General features: G+C 36.6%; 1 protein-coding gene across 1 annotated transcript; it reads right to left on the bottom strand.

Annotated features, from left to right (window-relative positions):
• Positions 1–6,705: 6,705 nt before the first annotated feature.
• LOC125669394 (60S ribosomal protein L34-like) lies at positions 6,706–14,859 on the bottom strand. The gene is made up of 5 exons (XM_048903861.1): positions 14,722–14,859; positions 12,460–12,473; positions 9,264–9,343; positions 7,061–7,164; positions 6,706–6,800 (listed from the first exon to the last, which is right to left on the bottom strand). Exons 1-5 carry the CDS (start codon positions 14,784–14,786, stop codon positions 6,722–6,724), a joined length of 342 nt encoding a protein of 113 aa, XP_048759818.1. The 5' UTR covers positions 14,787–14,859; the 3' UTR covers positions 6,706–6,721.
• Positions 14,860–15,071: the final 212 nt, after the last annotated feature.

The raw sequence follows: 15,071 nt of genomic DNA on the forward strand, positions 1-15,071 counted from the left end.
TAACATTGTAGCTCAGTGGTAAGCATTGGGCTGGTGAACTGCAGATCTCTAGTTCTGCAAGAGTCTTGGTCATAATTAAGTGTTGAAATTAAAAAAAAATTAAAAATCAAGCCTTTTTGGCATATACATGTAATATACTTGTTATATATCATATCTTTTATGATTAATTCAATTTGCACTGATTTGAGAAACTATTTCTGGGTGTAGTGAGTCACCTTATTCATTAACGGAGCTATAACAATGGTGACCTGAAAATACATATATTTGTCTGTTTAAGTAATACACTTTTGGCTGTAAAATACTTTTGTGTTAGTTCCTACATTGGTACATGTAATTGCTCTCTAGTGTAGTGGTCAGGGTGCTAGCTTCCAGTGTTGCATCAAATCCAAAGACATCTAGCAAAGGTGGACATTAGAAGTGCAAGTATAATGGATCTTTTATATGACTTAAAAATGGAGGTCTTCAATAAAATCTGGGCTGGAGGTAATAAAAACTGCATGTGTGTTTTGAGTACAACTCTGAGCAAGCTACAAAGCATGTACTCAAAAAATCTTTGAGTATGAGAATGATATATTTTATGAAAGTTTTATAACCCGGCTTTACTGGTATGAGTATAATCTAAAGCATGGAGTTCGAGTATGAAAACATGCTCAAAAAGTTTTATAACCTGGCCAGGAGGTTATAAAACTTAATTTACTCTACTCAAAACTCGGCCATTTTTGTTTCAAGTAGAACTCTTGAGTAAGCTCCAAAGCATACTTGAAAAAAAATTTAAGGTAGTACTCTACATCGTCATAATGGCTGACTTCCTTTAGAAAAATGGATGACAAAATCGATATCAGTAATATTTGACTTTTCCTTTTCTATTTATTTACCTAGCCGAGTAGCTCAGTAGGTTAGAATACCGACTGCTGAACTGTAGGTCGCAGGTTCGAGTCCAGCAGGGGTTTTAAATTTTTTTCAGATTACCTTCTACTAAAACTATTTTTTGACAAAATGAAGCAAATTTGAAAATTTTCAACTTCAAAATATTGTTGTACATATCCTCCACTTTTCATCTACATCAAATTTCTCTGGTGTAGCATACCTCCTTAACATGTACTCCATTTCAGTATGAAAATGATTTTATAAAGGTTTTACAACCTTCACTTATAAGTATGAAAACATGCTCAAAAAAGTTTTATAACTTCCAGGCCAGGATTCGAACAAGAGATTCAGGGGGCCCGGGTTCGAATCCCGGTCTGGTCCGTTGCATTTCCTCCCTTTCCTGTTACACTTGTCATAAGAGACGACTAAATGGGGCGGTCCTTCGGATGAGACCGCAAAAACCGAGGTCCAGTGTCACAGCAGGTGTGGCATGATAAAGATCCCTCCCTCCTCAAGGGCCGTAAGCGCCGAGCGTAGGCCTAAATTTTGCAGCCCTTCACCAGCAATGGTGACATCTCCATATGTATTGAGTGAAATAATCTTGAGGGACGTTAAATAATATACAATCAATTAATCGAACCTGGGCTCCCCGAATTTCCAGTCAGGTACATGCTCTACCAACTGAGCTATCTGGACAGCAGCGCTTGAATCTATATATACACAAGTTTGTGATTGCCAGCACCCCCTTCAGTTATATCTGTTGAAATATGGAAGTAAAAAATTTCATAGAGGTCTACGTTAGACCCCACCCCAATGATCTATCAACGTCCCTCGCAAATTTTTTTTCACTATATAGATGTCACCAAGACCGGTAAAGGGCTTCAAATTTTAGGCCTAGCTATGCTCGGTGCTTATGGTCATTGAGCAGTGAGGGTTCTTACTACTGTGACACGAGACATCCATATTTAAGATCCATGATGATTTTCGAGGACCCATGACATTTACACCTGATGACGAGAGTTTGGCGATGGAACTGTCGCTACCTGTTTCAACGACCTATGTCTGTCACGGCCAGGATTCGAACCCTGACCTTCCACATGTAGGGCGAATGCTCTACCTCTCGACCACCATGGCGGTTAATAAAGTATTTTTATATGAAAGTTTTCAATTTCAATATACTAGCTGTTGTACATATTCTCCACTTTTCACCCATATTAAATTTCACTGGTGTTGTATTCCTTCTATGGTCAATTACTGAAACGATTTTCAAAGTTCGTTTTTCAAATAAATTTAGTAAGAAAACACCATAGTTTTGTAGAGGCAAGCTAGGTCAAAAATGTCTATAACAAGCCTGACAGATATACTAGCTTGTATGCCTAATTCAAGCATGCCCCGTCAATAAAATTTAATGATTTTCAAATCCAGATCAAGAAACGCCTTTCAATTACTACCATTTTGCACAAAGCATCATTGGGAAATGAGGAGTGAAGTAAACTGAAATGCAGGACAGGGTTGGCGTCGTTCTGTGTAAAGATTTACACAAGAATACATCATTTTGAAAAACTTTGAATGCAGGTTTTCCAGTCAGGAATATGTTCTAAATTTATTCATCTGAAACTGAAGAGTTTGTCAATCATTTTGTTACAGTAACAACGCATCTAGAATTTATCTCTTCTGTTCAAAATGGCAGTCTATAATTATAGGATTTGTATAGTATCACTGAAATGTGGAAAAATCCATGGTTGGTTGACAAGAACACCAGTAAAGACTTCACCATTTCATTTGTGCTCCTTTTAAATCAATTAGCTCCACAAGGCAAAGCATATCCCCTTGCAGAGTGTCGACAAGCTTTTTCTATTAAGTCCTACAGTGACCTTGGATCCCAAACTAGATAGGGTTCTTAGAACTCTCTTGGTTACAATTATAAGGCTACCTATGAAGTTTCAAATCAAACGAGATGTAAAACACATGCCCCCTATGGTGTAAAATGGAAAAGGGTTATACACACACATCATTTAATTGATAGTAGTATCATCAATTCAAAATATTGAGCAGACAATATCTTCCTATGTCAAGAGTGGATTGACCATGTGATGTAAAAATCAATTGGGGTCATCTACTCCTTATACTGTACCAGTGTACCAAGTTTGGTGTCAATCAAGCAAATAATTCTTAAAATATAGGAGACAATATATTACCATGTCCAGTTCAATCATTGACCTTAGACCATGTGACCTCAAAATCAATAGGGGTACCAGCTAGTATACTAAGTTTGATGTCTGTCAAGCAAAGGGTTATCAAGATATTGAGTGGACAGTATAATCATGTCCAGTTTGACCATGTGACCTCAAAATCAATAGGGGTATTCTTCTCCTGAAGATGTACCAAGTTTGATGTCTGTCAAGCAAAGGGTTCTCAAGATATTGAACGCGGACAGTATATTCCTATGTCCAGATTGACCCTTGACCATGTGACCTCGAAATCAATAGGGGTCATCTTCTCGACCTGAAGATGTACATGTACCAGCGTACGAGTTTGAAGTCAGTGTCAAGCAAAGGGTTCTCAAGATATTGAGCAGACATTATATTCCTATGTCCAGAGTAGATTGAACCTTGACCTATTAAACTTCTACTCATATAACCAACCCATATATGAAATATCATTATCATCAAGTGAATGGTTCTCAAGATATTGAGCGACAACATGTGATCTACCGACCGACCGATTGACCAACAGGTGCAAACCAATCTTTGAAAGGGGGGGGGGGGGGGGGGGGGTGGGGGATAATAAAAGATGTGACCTGTACGTACACATACTAACCAAAACAGAAACAGTCCCATTTCTCAATGAATGGCTAGGGGATGAGTTTGATGCTTTCAATCTCCAAGTCCAACAGGACAGATAAATGTACTCGGGACTCAAGTGAAATAAAATGAGTATAACTAGTCCAAAAATTTCATATCAACAGCAGCACAACTTTGCTAGCCAAAAGGTTTCAGTCCACGAGTGTCAGGAGCAGAGTGGATCGAAAACCCTTAGCTATAGTGAAGATGTGTGAGTGGATTTAAATTAAATAGGGATAAAACAATACGCCCCCTTCCCATTATATATTGCAAAATTTATGTCACAATTCAATACTTTCAATACAATACAATTTACAGAAGAAACCAATGATAACATTGAAGAAAACTAGAGATTGTGTTTATGAAATACAAATGTCTCCCCATGCAGCTTCCAAAATAGGAAGTGCTAGCTCAAAATGAAACCTCCTCCCTTTAATGTGCTGCATAGTACGGAAGAGAAAGCATGAGCAGGAACATGTAGACAATATGAATTCCGATAAGCCACATTGGATTGATTTATTGTATCTTGCTAAACGTCTCTCTCGAGAATTTTTCACTCATATGGAGACGTCGCCAAAACCCAGCAGGCACTTCAACGTTGAAACGTCACTCTCTAACGTTGAATTTTGGTTTCATATGAAAGGTGAAGCAACGTCAGATATCAACGTTGTTTCAACGTCAGATATCAACGTTAAATGAACGTTGCTTTTCAACGTTGAATAAATGTTACTTTTCAACTTTGAGTAAACGTTGCTTTTCAACATTGAGTAAACGTTGAATGTTGGTTTATGGTCTAATAATATATTCATTAAATCATATCAAACTTGCCACATATATTATGTTGATTTGAAAAGCTGTAATGTTTCAAAATATAACCAGTCACTCATATGGAGTCGTCACCAAGACCGGTGAAAGGCTTCAAATTTAGGCCTATGCTCGGCGCTTATGGCCATTGAGCAGCGAGGGTTCTTTAGCGTGCCACACCTACTGTGACACGGGACATCCCTTTTTAAGGTCATCTCCGAGGACCTGTGACATTCACACCTGATGCCTAACGTTTGGCGATGGAATTGTCACTACCTGTTTTAACAACTTTAGTCTGTCGCGGCCGGGATTCGAACCACGGGTCTTTCGCATGCAGGGCGAACACTCTAACCACGGCGGTTAGCTACATTGGAGAAGTGTTTACAAACTATTTTACACCCTCCACCCCTAAGATCCACTATAACTTTAGGGACAACAATTGGGTCCACCTGTCCCTGCAAAATGCTCATCTGCACATGGCATTGAAGTGTCGTACAAAATTTCAAGTCTATCTGATAAGCCATATAGGAGAAGCGTTCTCAAGTTATTTCAACTTCCTCCACCCCTCTTAGATCCACTATCACTTTAAAGAAAATCATTGGATCCTCCTGACATGACAATATGCACATCTACAAATGACAATGAAGCATTGCATAAAGTTTCAAATCCATCCAATAAGTCACATAGGAGAAGTGTTCACAAGATATTTCACATCTTCCACTCCCCTAGATCCACTTTAACTTTTGGGGAAAAAATTGGATCCTCCTGTCCCAACACTATGCACATCTACAAATGGCAATGAAGCACTGTACAAATCTATCCAATAGGCCATATAGGAGAAGTGTTCACAAGCTATTTTACATCCTCCACCCTCTCTTAGATCCACTATATACCTTTAAGGAAAATAATTGCATTCTCCTGTCCAACCAATATGCACATCTACATATGGCATTATTATACCTCAGTATGAGAATTCTATGCAACGCATAATCTGATTGGTCTAGACAGTCACGTGCCAGGGATGATAAAACTTCACATCTCCATCTCAAACATCATATTTACCCCTTGGGCAGCGTGGTGCGCTTTCCCTAAATTTAATGCCGAGGTAGACAAAGTTTATTGTTACATCACATCAAGTCGGAGTCATTGTACTTTTATAATTTCGAAAGGCACAAAATATGTGGGTCTCTGATACACACTTTAAAAATCGCCAGATTTTGGTAAATACAAAAACAAGCAAGTAAATCAGCATTCAAGGAGAATAGAAATACAAAAATTGGTTATTTATCAAATCATTGTATTTCGTTGTTTGTACCTTCTAATATGTAGACGGCGCAGTGTTACCATTAGGGCAATCTCAGTTCGATACAATGTATAGATGAGCGGACTCAATTTTCAAATGCAATTCTGTAGTATTGCTTTGTTTTGGTATAATAAACAATTTATTGCATGAATGTTTGGGAGATATGAAGATTCATTCACCCAGGAAAAATCATATCCCCCCCCCCCCCCCCCCCCCCCCCCCCAAGGACGATTTTTCTTGGGTGATTAAATCTTCATATCTCCCTCACTATCATGCAATAAATGTATAATAAAGCATTGCACAAAATATCAAGTCTATCCAATAATCCATATGGGAGAAGCGTTCTCAAGATTTTGTGAGACAGACGGACGGACAGAACAAAAACAATAGGTCTCCCCATGAAAGAGGGGAAATAAATATAATTAGCAAGATTCAAAATCATAATTTTAAACGCAAAATGTTTCCAAACAAGATGCCTGTTGGCTCTGTAGTTTAAACTGATGAAGTGTATTATCATTTTCATCAGACCCAAGAAAAACGGCATGAACATCATTTTGTCCCTCATGCAGGTAAAAATAATAAGTATAGGCCAAGCCTGACGTATTTTACTGAATCCATTTGCAATAAATGTATCGAACCAAAAATCGAGGCAATGAATCGAACATTGAATTGAGAGTTTATATTGAACAGTATCGATATTTTAGTGAAACGTTTCAGCCCTAATTGAAAACCCCTGGCTAGGGTAGATGTGATAGCAGATTGGATCGAAAACCCTTAGCTAGCGTAGATGAGAGCAGCAGATATTTGAAAATCCATCAGATAACGTCATTCCATTTCTGCACATCAAGCAAAATTTGCAATCCAAGTTAAAAAGAAACAGAACACACATTATGTTGACAACAGTTTATTTTTTGGATGCCTCTTGTGCTTTCAATACACGGACAACAATCTTCTGTTCTTCGATCAGGAAAGCCCGAACAATTCTAGAAATAAACAAAAGATTGCAACAATTAATGTGAGACTATAAAATGCATTGCGTATGTACTGTGGACAAACATTCTTTCACAAATGGAATTGGGTAAATATGATGTAATTTTTAAACACTACTTAGAAATATCAGTACAAGAAATAGATGCATACGGCATAATTTACAATCATAAGTTTGTGATGACTGAACCTTCAGATCTACGTGTATTTTCGGCTTTACTATCCACCTATTGGTTGAATTCATCAGCAGACCTACCTCTCGCGCACACATCTATGACAGCGACTGCCTCCATAACAACGGGTAACTGTCTTCAGTCTTCGTGACATGGACATCAATTTTAGTGGCCTGGCTGGTGTAATCTACAATATTTACCAACACATTAAAACAATCGTCAGAGATGTAAAGGCTTAGTTTATATAAATTCATATTGAAAAATATGACTCAACAGTTTTCCATAAGACGGACAAAACAAGAGGCCAACAGGTCTTATCAGTCACCTAATTATTAGTTCAAAGTATCACTAGTGCAAAGGACTATGAAATCCTGTTCTGCATATCTAAGCTAAATTCTAATATTAAGAAACAGTATTATAAAACAAGATGTGCTCTTAAAACTTAAATGCCTTAATTTAGCATCAATAGCACTAAAAAAGATGTTATTTAAATGATTTACACATAAACGCTATGTACCAAGTTTGGTCCCACCCTGGGGTCAGAACCCCCACCCCAGGGATCATGAAATTTACAGTTTTGGTAGAGCCCTTCTTGCTCTACTTCAATATGCATTTAGTTTTCCTACACATGTGCAGTTGTAGAGAGGATTTTGAAAATTTGTCAATTTTTGCCCCACCCCTCAGGCCCCATGGTCCTGAAATTTACAATTTATGTTCCACTTGTTTCAATGATGCTTCATACCAAATTTGAAAAGAGTGGAAGTTATTAAGAAGTTGAAAATGTTCAATTGTCAAGACACGACAATGAATTACAGTTATTAAAGTCACCAGAGTTTACTCAGGTGACGTAAAAATCTCTGCAATGGAAAGTATCCGGAATACACATTATTCCAACATTAGAATTCAAAAGTGAGTGTTAAAGGGACTGATTCACGATTTTCCTCCAAATTTTGTTTTTCACTTTAAATGATCAAAATCTACAGTCTAATATGCTTTATAGAAGGTTTCACAAAAAAATTAAAAGTTATTCATCGTGACAGACACTCATTATAGAGAGTTTATTATTTGTTTTGAAAACAAAGATTGAGGTGTGTTATTGTTTACAGGGTTTTCAAAATAAATGGATATTGATGCAAGTTTATTCTATACATGTATATCACATCTCATGTATACTTCAGGTAAAATGTGTCATTTAAAAGTTCAAATTTGTGATTGTACAAAATGAAAATGCTATAAATTACAAAATTAACGTTTCACTTGTTTGTTTGTTTACATAAAAAGACCCGCGTCTTTGTTTTCATAACACAGAATCAAAGCTAAAATATTGCTCTTATCCTTGCATTTAGACGATCCAAATTTTGGTTGTCAACATTAAATGAGTTATATTTTTAATTTTAACATTAAAAATGAAAAACGTGAACCAGTCCCTTTTATATATGTGTGTGGTTTTAGCAACAAGTCAAGTTCTACTGTATTACCTCCCTTTACATATACTGCACATGAGCTCTATTCTGATGTCAGAACATATAAACCAGCATAGTTTATCCAGAACATACCTCGTATAATATCATTTTACAGAACATACTCCATATTGGTATGGTTTGATTAACTGAACATTGTTTACACAGAATATATACCATGTTGGTATACTTAACAAAACAGACCTTTTACTAAACAGACTCCATGTAGTCTAATTCTATAAAGCACACCCAATGGGGTCTCATTTTCTTTTTTAAAACAAAACCCCATATCAATAGAGCTCATTTTCCCCCTCCAAAATAGAATGGTTTAATAGAACATATCCAAGTACTGGGTATTTCAATTCAACAGAATTTTGTTGAAGTACTGAGTATTTCAATTAACAGAATTTTGTTGAAGTACTTTAAGGAGGAATAATACAATACTTTCTTTAGAAAATTGAATGAAAATATAAACATCAGCAATACATGTATATTCCTTTTAAATATATTCGCCAAGCTAGGTAGCTCATCAGGTTTACGTGTCGACTGTTAATCTGTAGTCTAGAAGGGTTTCAAATTTTTTTCAGACTACTTGTACTTTCTACTAAAATTGCATTTGACTAAATAAAGTAAATTTGTAACTATTCAATTTTAAAACACCATTGTACATATTCTCCACTTTCCATCCATATCAGATTTCTCTGGGGTGTTATTCCTCCTTAATTTAAATAATACACCCCCTAATATCAGATTTCTCTGGGGTGTTATTCCTCCTTAATTTAAATAATACACCCCCCTAATATCAGTTTGATTGTAAACAACATACCCCATGTAGTTTAATTTTACAATCTCCACATTTTGGGATACTGCCAGGTTTCTTTGTGTACAGGTAAACCAATTTACCACCTGAAAATATCAATGTAAACCAGTAATTTAGGGAATAATAACAAACAAGAGGCCCAGGGGCCTTATAGGTCACCTGAGTATCATGTAACAACCTTCCAATGTTTGAATTAGGTTTGTGTTTAAATATAAGAATTTTACTTTTGGATGGAAGAAACATTGAATAGCTATGTGGTCAGCCCTGCCTTTACATCAGAACCCCTGACCCAGGGGCCATAAATTTCAGTTTTGAAAGAAGCATCCTTGATCATCATTATCATACTATTAGTTTGTCTACTTAATACCCAGCAGCAGAGGAGAAGATTTTCAAAGAAATAAAATGCATTTTCACTATATGATCAATAGGGCCCCACCCTAATACCAGAACCCCTGACCCAGGGGCCATGAATTTCACAATTTTGAAAGAGGCATCCTTGCTCATCATAACCATGCTATTGGTTTGTCTACTTAATACCCAAGGACAGAGAAGATTTTCAAAGAAATAATGCATTTTCACTATATGACTTATAGAGCCCCACCCTAGCACCAGAACCCCTGATCCAGGGGCCATGAATTTCACAATTTTTTAACAAGAGATACTGTGAGCAATGCTCACTAAGAATACCCCCCGCTTACCCCAATCTCCCAAAGGGTGTTGTTAATAGGTATAAACTACCTCTTTTCTGAGTGTTGCTACTTCGATGTCCAGTGCGTATGACCTTTGACCTTTTGACCCCAAAATTGATAGGGAACATCTTCATCCCATGGGTAGTCCATATGTATGATATGGTGACTGTAGGTGGAAAGGATAACGCTTTAGAGCCCAGAAACCATATTGCTACTTCAATGTCCAGTGCGCTTGACCTTTGACCTCAAAATCGATAGGGATCATCTTCATTCCATGGGTAGTCCATATATATGATATGGTGACGGTAGGTGGAAAGGATAACGCTTTAGAGCCCGGAAACCATATTGCTACTTCAATGTCCAGTGCGCTTGACCTTTGACCTTTTGACCCCAAAATCGATAGGGAACATTTTCATCCCATGGGTAGTCAATATGTTTGATATGGTGACTGTAGGTGGAAAGGATAACGCTTTAGAGCCCGAAAACCATATTGCTACTTCAATGTCCAGTGCGCTTGACCTTTGACCTTTTGACCCCAAAATCGATAGGGAACATCTTCATCCTATGGGTAGTCCATATGTATCATATGGTGACTGTAGGTGGAAAGGATAACACTTTAGAGCCTAGAAACCATATTGCTACTTCGATGTCCAGTGTGCTTGACCTTTGACCTTTTGACCCCAAAATCGATAGGGAACATCTTCATCCCATGGGTAGTCCATATATATGATATGGTGACGGTGGGTGGAAAGGATAATGCTTTAGAGCCCGGAAACCATTGCATCTACGGACGGACAGACGGACAACCCGATTCCAGTATACCCCCCCCCCCCCCCACAACTTGTTGTGGGGGGTATAAAGAGGCATCCTTGCTCATCATTACCATGCTATTAGTTTGTCTACTTCATACCCAGAGACAGAGAAGAAGATTTTCAAAGAATTTCTACACTTTCACTATATGACCAATAGAGCCCCACCCTAACACAAGAACCCCTGCCCCAGGGGCCATGAATTTCACAATTTTGGTAGAGGACTCAACACTCATTATAATTATGCCCACAGTTTGGCTTCTTGATGTCCAGGAGTAAAGAAGAAGATTTTTTAAAATTACACTCATTTTGATGGTTTTTGCCCCACCCCTCAGGCCCCAGGGGGGCAGGGACCACGAATTTCACAATTTTTGTTCCCCTCCACCCACAGATGCTATATGCCAAAATTGGTTGAAATTGGTTCAGGGGTTTCAGAGAAGAAGCTGAAAATGTTCAAATGTTAACGCACGACGAAGGACAAAAACAGATAGCAATAGGTCACCTGAATGAATTCAAAAAAAAGAGTTACAGAAATTGTGCAATAGTTTGCATGGATTTTATCAATTGCTAAAATGCATATCTGCTGAGAATTTTCCCCTTGAACCAATTCTTATTCTTGCATTCCATCCAGAGCTGGGGTGCATTTTACAAATGAACTTATGACTTGCGACCAATTTTACATACCGGGAATTGCCCATTTATTGTAAGATAATTCACTCCAATGCAAAATATCTTTTTTAAAAATGTTGAAAATTTAGCCTTAAAAAAGTTTTTATTAAACTAATCATTGTTTAATACATTCTAACACTTGTAACTTTGTCATAAGCTGTTTTGTAAAGGCCCCTGGATCTTCGTATTTCCTTTGAAATTCCAAAACACAATAAATCTGAACTCCAAAAGCTCTCTGATGTATTATCGGGAAGTTTCTAGTATACCAGTCCCCAATAGTACGCGACTGCATGAGCAGTTATTCCCCTTGCCGTTGTTAAGCAGACTGCAAACACACCACCATTTGCATTTTCGCCTCTGATGCTGAAATGTGAAACTCGCCCATGTTTCATGTAATAAAATTAATTAGAAAGCCCAGCGGCATTTGAGCAGAATTAAGCGGGGGCTTGGGGGAGGTAGCCCCTGATAAGTCAAGCTGATCATGAGTCTATTACATAGATTTTTTTTTATAATACTAAACAAAGGTGTTGGGGGCAGACCCAATTCGGAAGTGTATAAAATCATTATATGAATGAGTTCCAATGTACAAATGAAGTAATCTTGAATACGGTTTTTTCTTGCTACAAGAGTAGCACATGTTCATATCACTCCTATCACTTCACAATAACCTAAACAAGTGAATCTGTTGTGTGTTAATATAATGCTATACATGTATTTAAATGCTATACTGAAGAACAAAAAGAAAGCAGAAGTGAGCAAGCTCACATAACCCATGCTCCAACATTGATTGACAATGCCTCACACGAAATTCTGAGTTCAAAAGGGGCATAACTCCCACAAAAATTAGTGAACAAGAATTTCCTGGGAATATGCACACCTACAGTGTGTCCTTATTAAATACAAAGTTTCACTAAATTCTGTTAAATGGTCTCAGAGGAGTTGCGCCGACAAAAACAAGAGAGATGGGCTCGAAATTTAAGTTATAAAGGAAAATTATTGATTCATAATTTCCTGGGAATATGCACAGAATCTCACCTGGAGTCTTTGACCTGTGTTAGACAGCACATGAAAAAAAAATCATGACATCAATAAATATTTCACATTGTACATAAATATCTTATATATAACCATTATAAATATGCATTTATATACTTTATTTGAAAGCAGATCTATCTTTACATTCCATGGATAGTAAAACCATTGTAAGGGACATACAGTTTGTCTACTTAAAACTTCAGCTTCAAGCGAGACTAATGGCCCCTTAGCACTTGTTCTTATATTTAAATTGAACAATCCTAAAACTGATGCACAGACCACATATCAAAATGAATTCATTTTCTAGTTTTTCTCCAAATAACATTAAACTAGTCATATACTTATGATATTGGTCATAAGCACAAATGCTAGTAAAATGTAACTAATAATTAACTTGCCATTAATTCTTATACATACATTTGTATCATGTTAACTGGAGGTTAACCATTGACAGTCAGTTAAATTTCAAAATTTGACCCAACTTTCGTGCAGCTAGGCCCTATAATCCAATTTTAAAACTCTTCTCCCTGTGGCCTTAACCTTGTGTTAATAAGGTGGGTTCAGGGCCATGGCACACTCATAAGGCCAAAAAAAAAATTATGTTGGTTTCCCCTTTCCCAACCGACCTTATAATTTCTGTCGACCCTTTCACATTTTTTTCATTCTCTCAGATTTTGAGAATGTCATCACTACAAGAGTATATATTTATTGACTTAATAAGTTATTTATCATGCACCAATACTAGACAGATTCCAAAACACAGAAACAGGTTTGTTTACAGTACATTGGAAAAAATGTTTTGATTGATCATGTTTTATTTGTTTATTACATAATCACTATATTTGATGCATAGTAGAATACTAAATCATTAAAAAATAATTCAACCTATAAAACAAAAAACACTACCTACCTACCAACCCTTAAAAATTTTAAGGTGAAAGTGGAAACCAACATGTATTTCTTTGTCAAGTATGGCATAGCAAAGTTTAGGTATCTAAGTAATATAGCCTTGAACAAAAATTTAACAGGACAGTAAAGGTCATTTGGTTCGATTAAAAAAAAAATCAAAATAAGACCCAATGAATTGACGAGTAATTTCCTGTATATAATAAAAATTTCACACATTCATTTCCAAGTTTAAAAACAATTATGATCTTTAATTAATCCCGAATTTTGGTTTGCTGTGCAATTATTCAATTTGCTATGTCTTCTTGGATAACTTATAACAAACATGCACTCATTTCAAAGTTAATAAATATTATTCTTATTAATAATTTTTTTTTGACAATAGAAAGGAATAAGATGATTTAGAGCGAGAGAGAAAAATTACCAAAACTAGCTATACTCTCTCTTTATAATGATTCCAGCCACAGCATTGCTCTTCCATGTACCTCCCTTACAGTATAATAATTCAGCAAGGCAATACCATCATCAAATAACAGGTTGGCAACACAGGGATTTTCCACCCTGTTGTAGGGGGCCGAAATTCGGCCCCATTCCCAATGCAAAATAGTAGTATTTTTTCCCAATTTGTCTACAAAATTTCCCAATTCAAGTCAAATAAAAAACTGTCTTGTTTTGCAATATTGTCATTGGGGAAAGTGGAATGATTCAATATAATTCAGCAGCACTACCATCATAGTTCATTTTATAAAACACTCCAGAAATATCGGCAACTGTTCGATAAATCCGAAAATGGTGTGGAAAATCCCTGCAACACTTCCCTACAGCGAGATATTCTCGTGAAAATGCGATTATCCCTCTCTAGCGAGAACATATTACCGTACAACCGAGAAAAACACCTGTGGAGTACATCTCTTCGTGTTTCACGTGAAAAGACGAAAAAGTGCTAAAATGTTTGATACTTCAGCAAATATTTTAAATTAAAACAAAAACAATCATGATGTGCATTGGATTTCAGATTCCTTCCCTCTTACGCAGCAACTTTGATATGAAGTTTCTTGACTGTCATCAATTTTATAGAGACAATTCGCGTCATGTTGAACGAGTGTTGCACTTATTCAGCATTGCACAGAGTTTGCCATTAGTTTCAATAAAGACGCGAAAACATCTATAAATTATGGTAATGTTTCCTTTTCCGCTTAAGAGGGATTATCACGTTTTAGAGAGAATACCTTGCTATAGAGGAAGTGTTCCAACCCGAATAATGGCGACACGCAGCTGAGTTCATGAAATAAATCATTGATTCACTCCTTCAGAGTAACATGGTCAGAGATTTGGACTGGAATTGTTACTACTTACACCCTTCTGCTGTTACTCCTCGTGTTGTAAGATAGTCGACGACGGAAAGTTAGTCGTTGAACCATCTAAAATACAAGACAATTTCTGTTTTAATTTTAACATTTCAAATAGATTCCCATGGATAAACTTATTGGTGAGCAAATTTCCAGTGTAAAATACAGATTTATGTACAGAATATTTAATCAGTTTCGAACTTACAAGACATTTAAAATATCACTCAGCTTATAATTGGTATTATCAACAAATGATGTAAAACTAGTTTGACTTGAGATAAGAGAAGACATAAAAACACTATACTTTCTCAGAATACAAAATGACATACATGTAGAACCCGATACCCCCCTCCCCTA

The sequence above is a fragment of the Ostrea edulis genome, chromosome 4 (assembly GCF_947568905.1).
Source record: "Ostrea edulis chromosome 4, xbOstEdul1.1, whole genome shotgun sequence".
Taxonomy (NCBI): domain Eukaryota; kingdom Metazoa; phylum Mollusca; class Bivalvia; order Ostreida; family Ostreidae; genus Ostrea; species Ostrea edulis.

Excerpts from the sequence above, each read along its gene's own strand:
- LOC125669394 (XM_048903861.1), bottom strand. The coding sequence starts at position 14,786 with ATGGTTCAACGACTAACTTTCCGTCGTCGACTATCTTACAACACGAGG. Across the intron at positions 7,165-9,263 it reads GTAAAATTAAACTACATGGG|ATTACACCAGCCAGGCCACT; the intron begins GTATGTTGTTTA and ends TAAATATTGTAG. Across the intron at positions 6,801-7,060 it reads CATAGATGTGTGCGCGAGAG|AATTGTTCGGGCTTTCCTGA; the intron begins GTAGGTCTGCTG and ends GTTTATTTCTAG.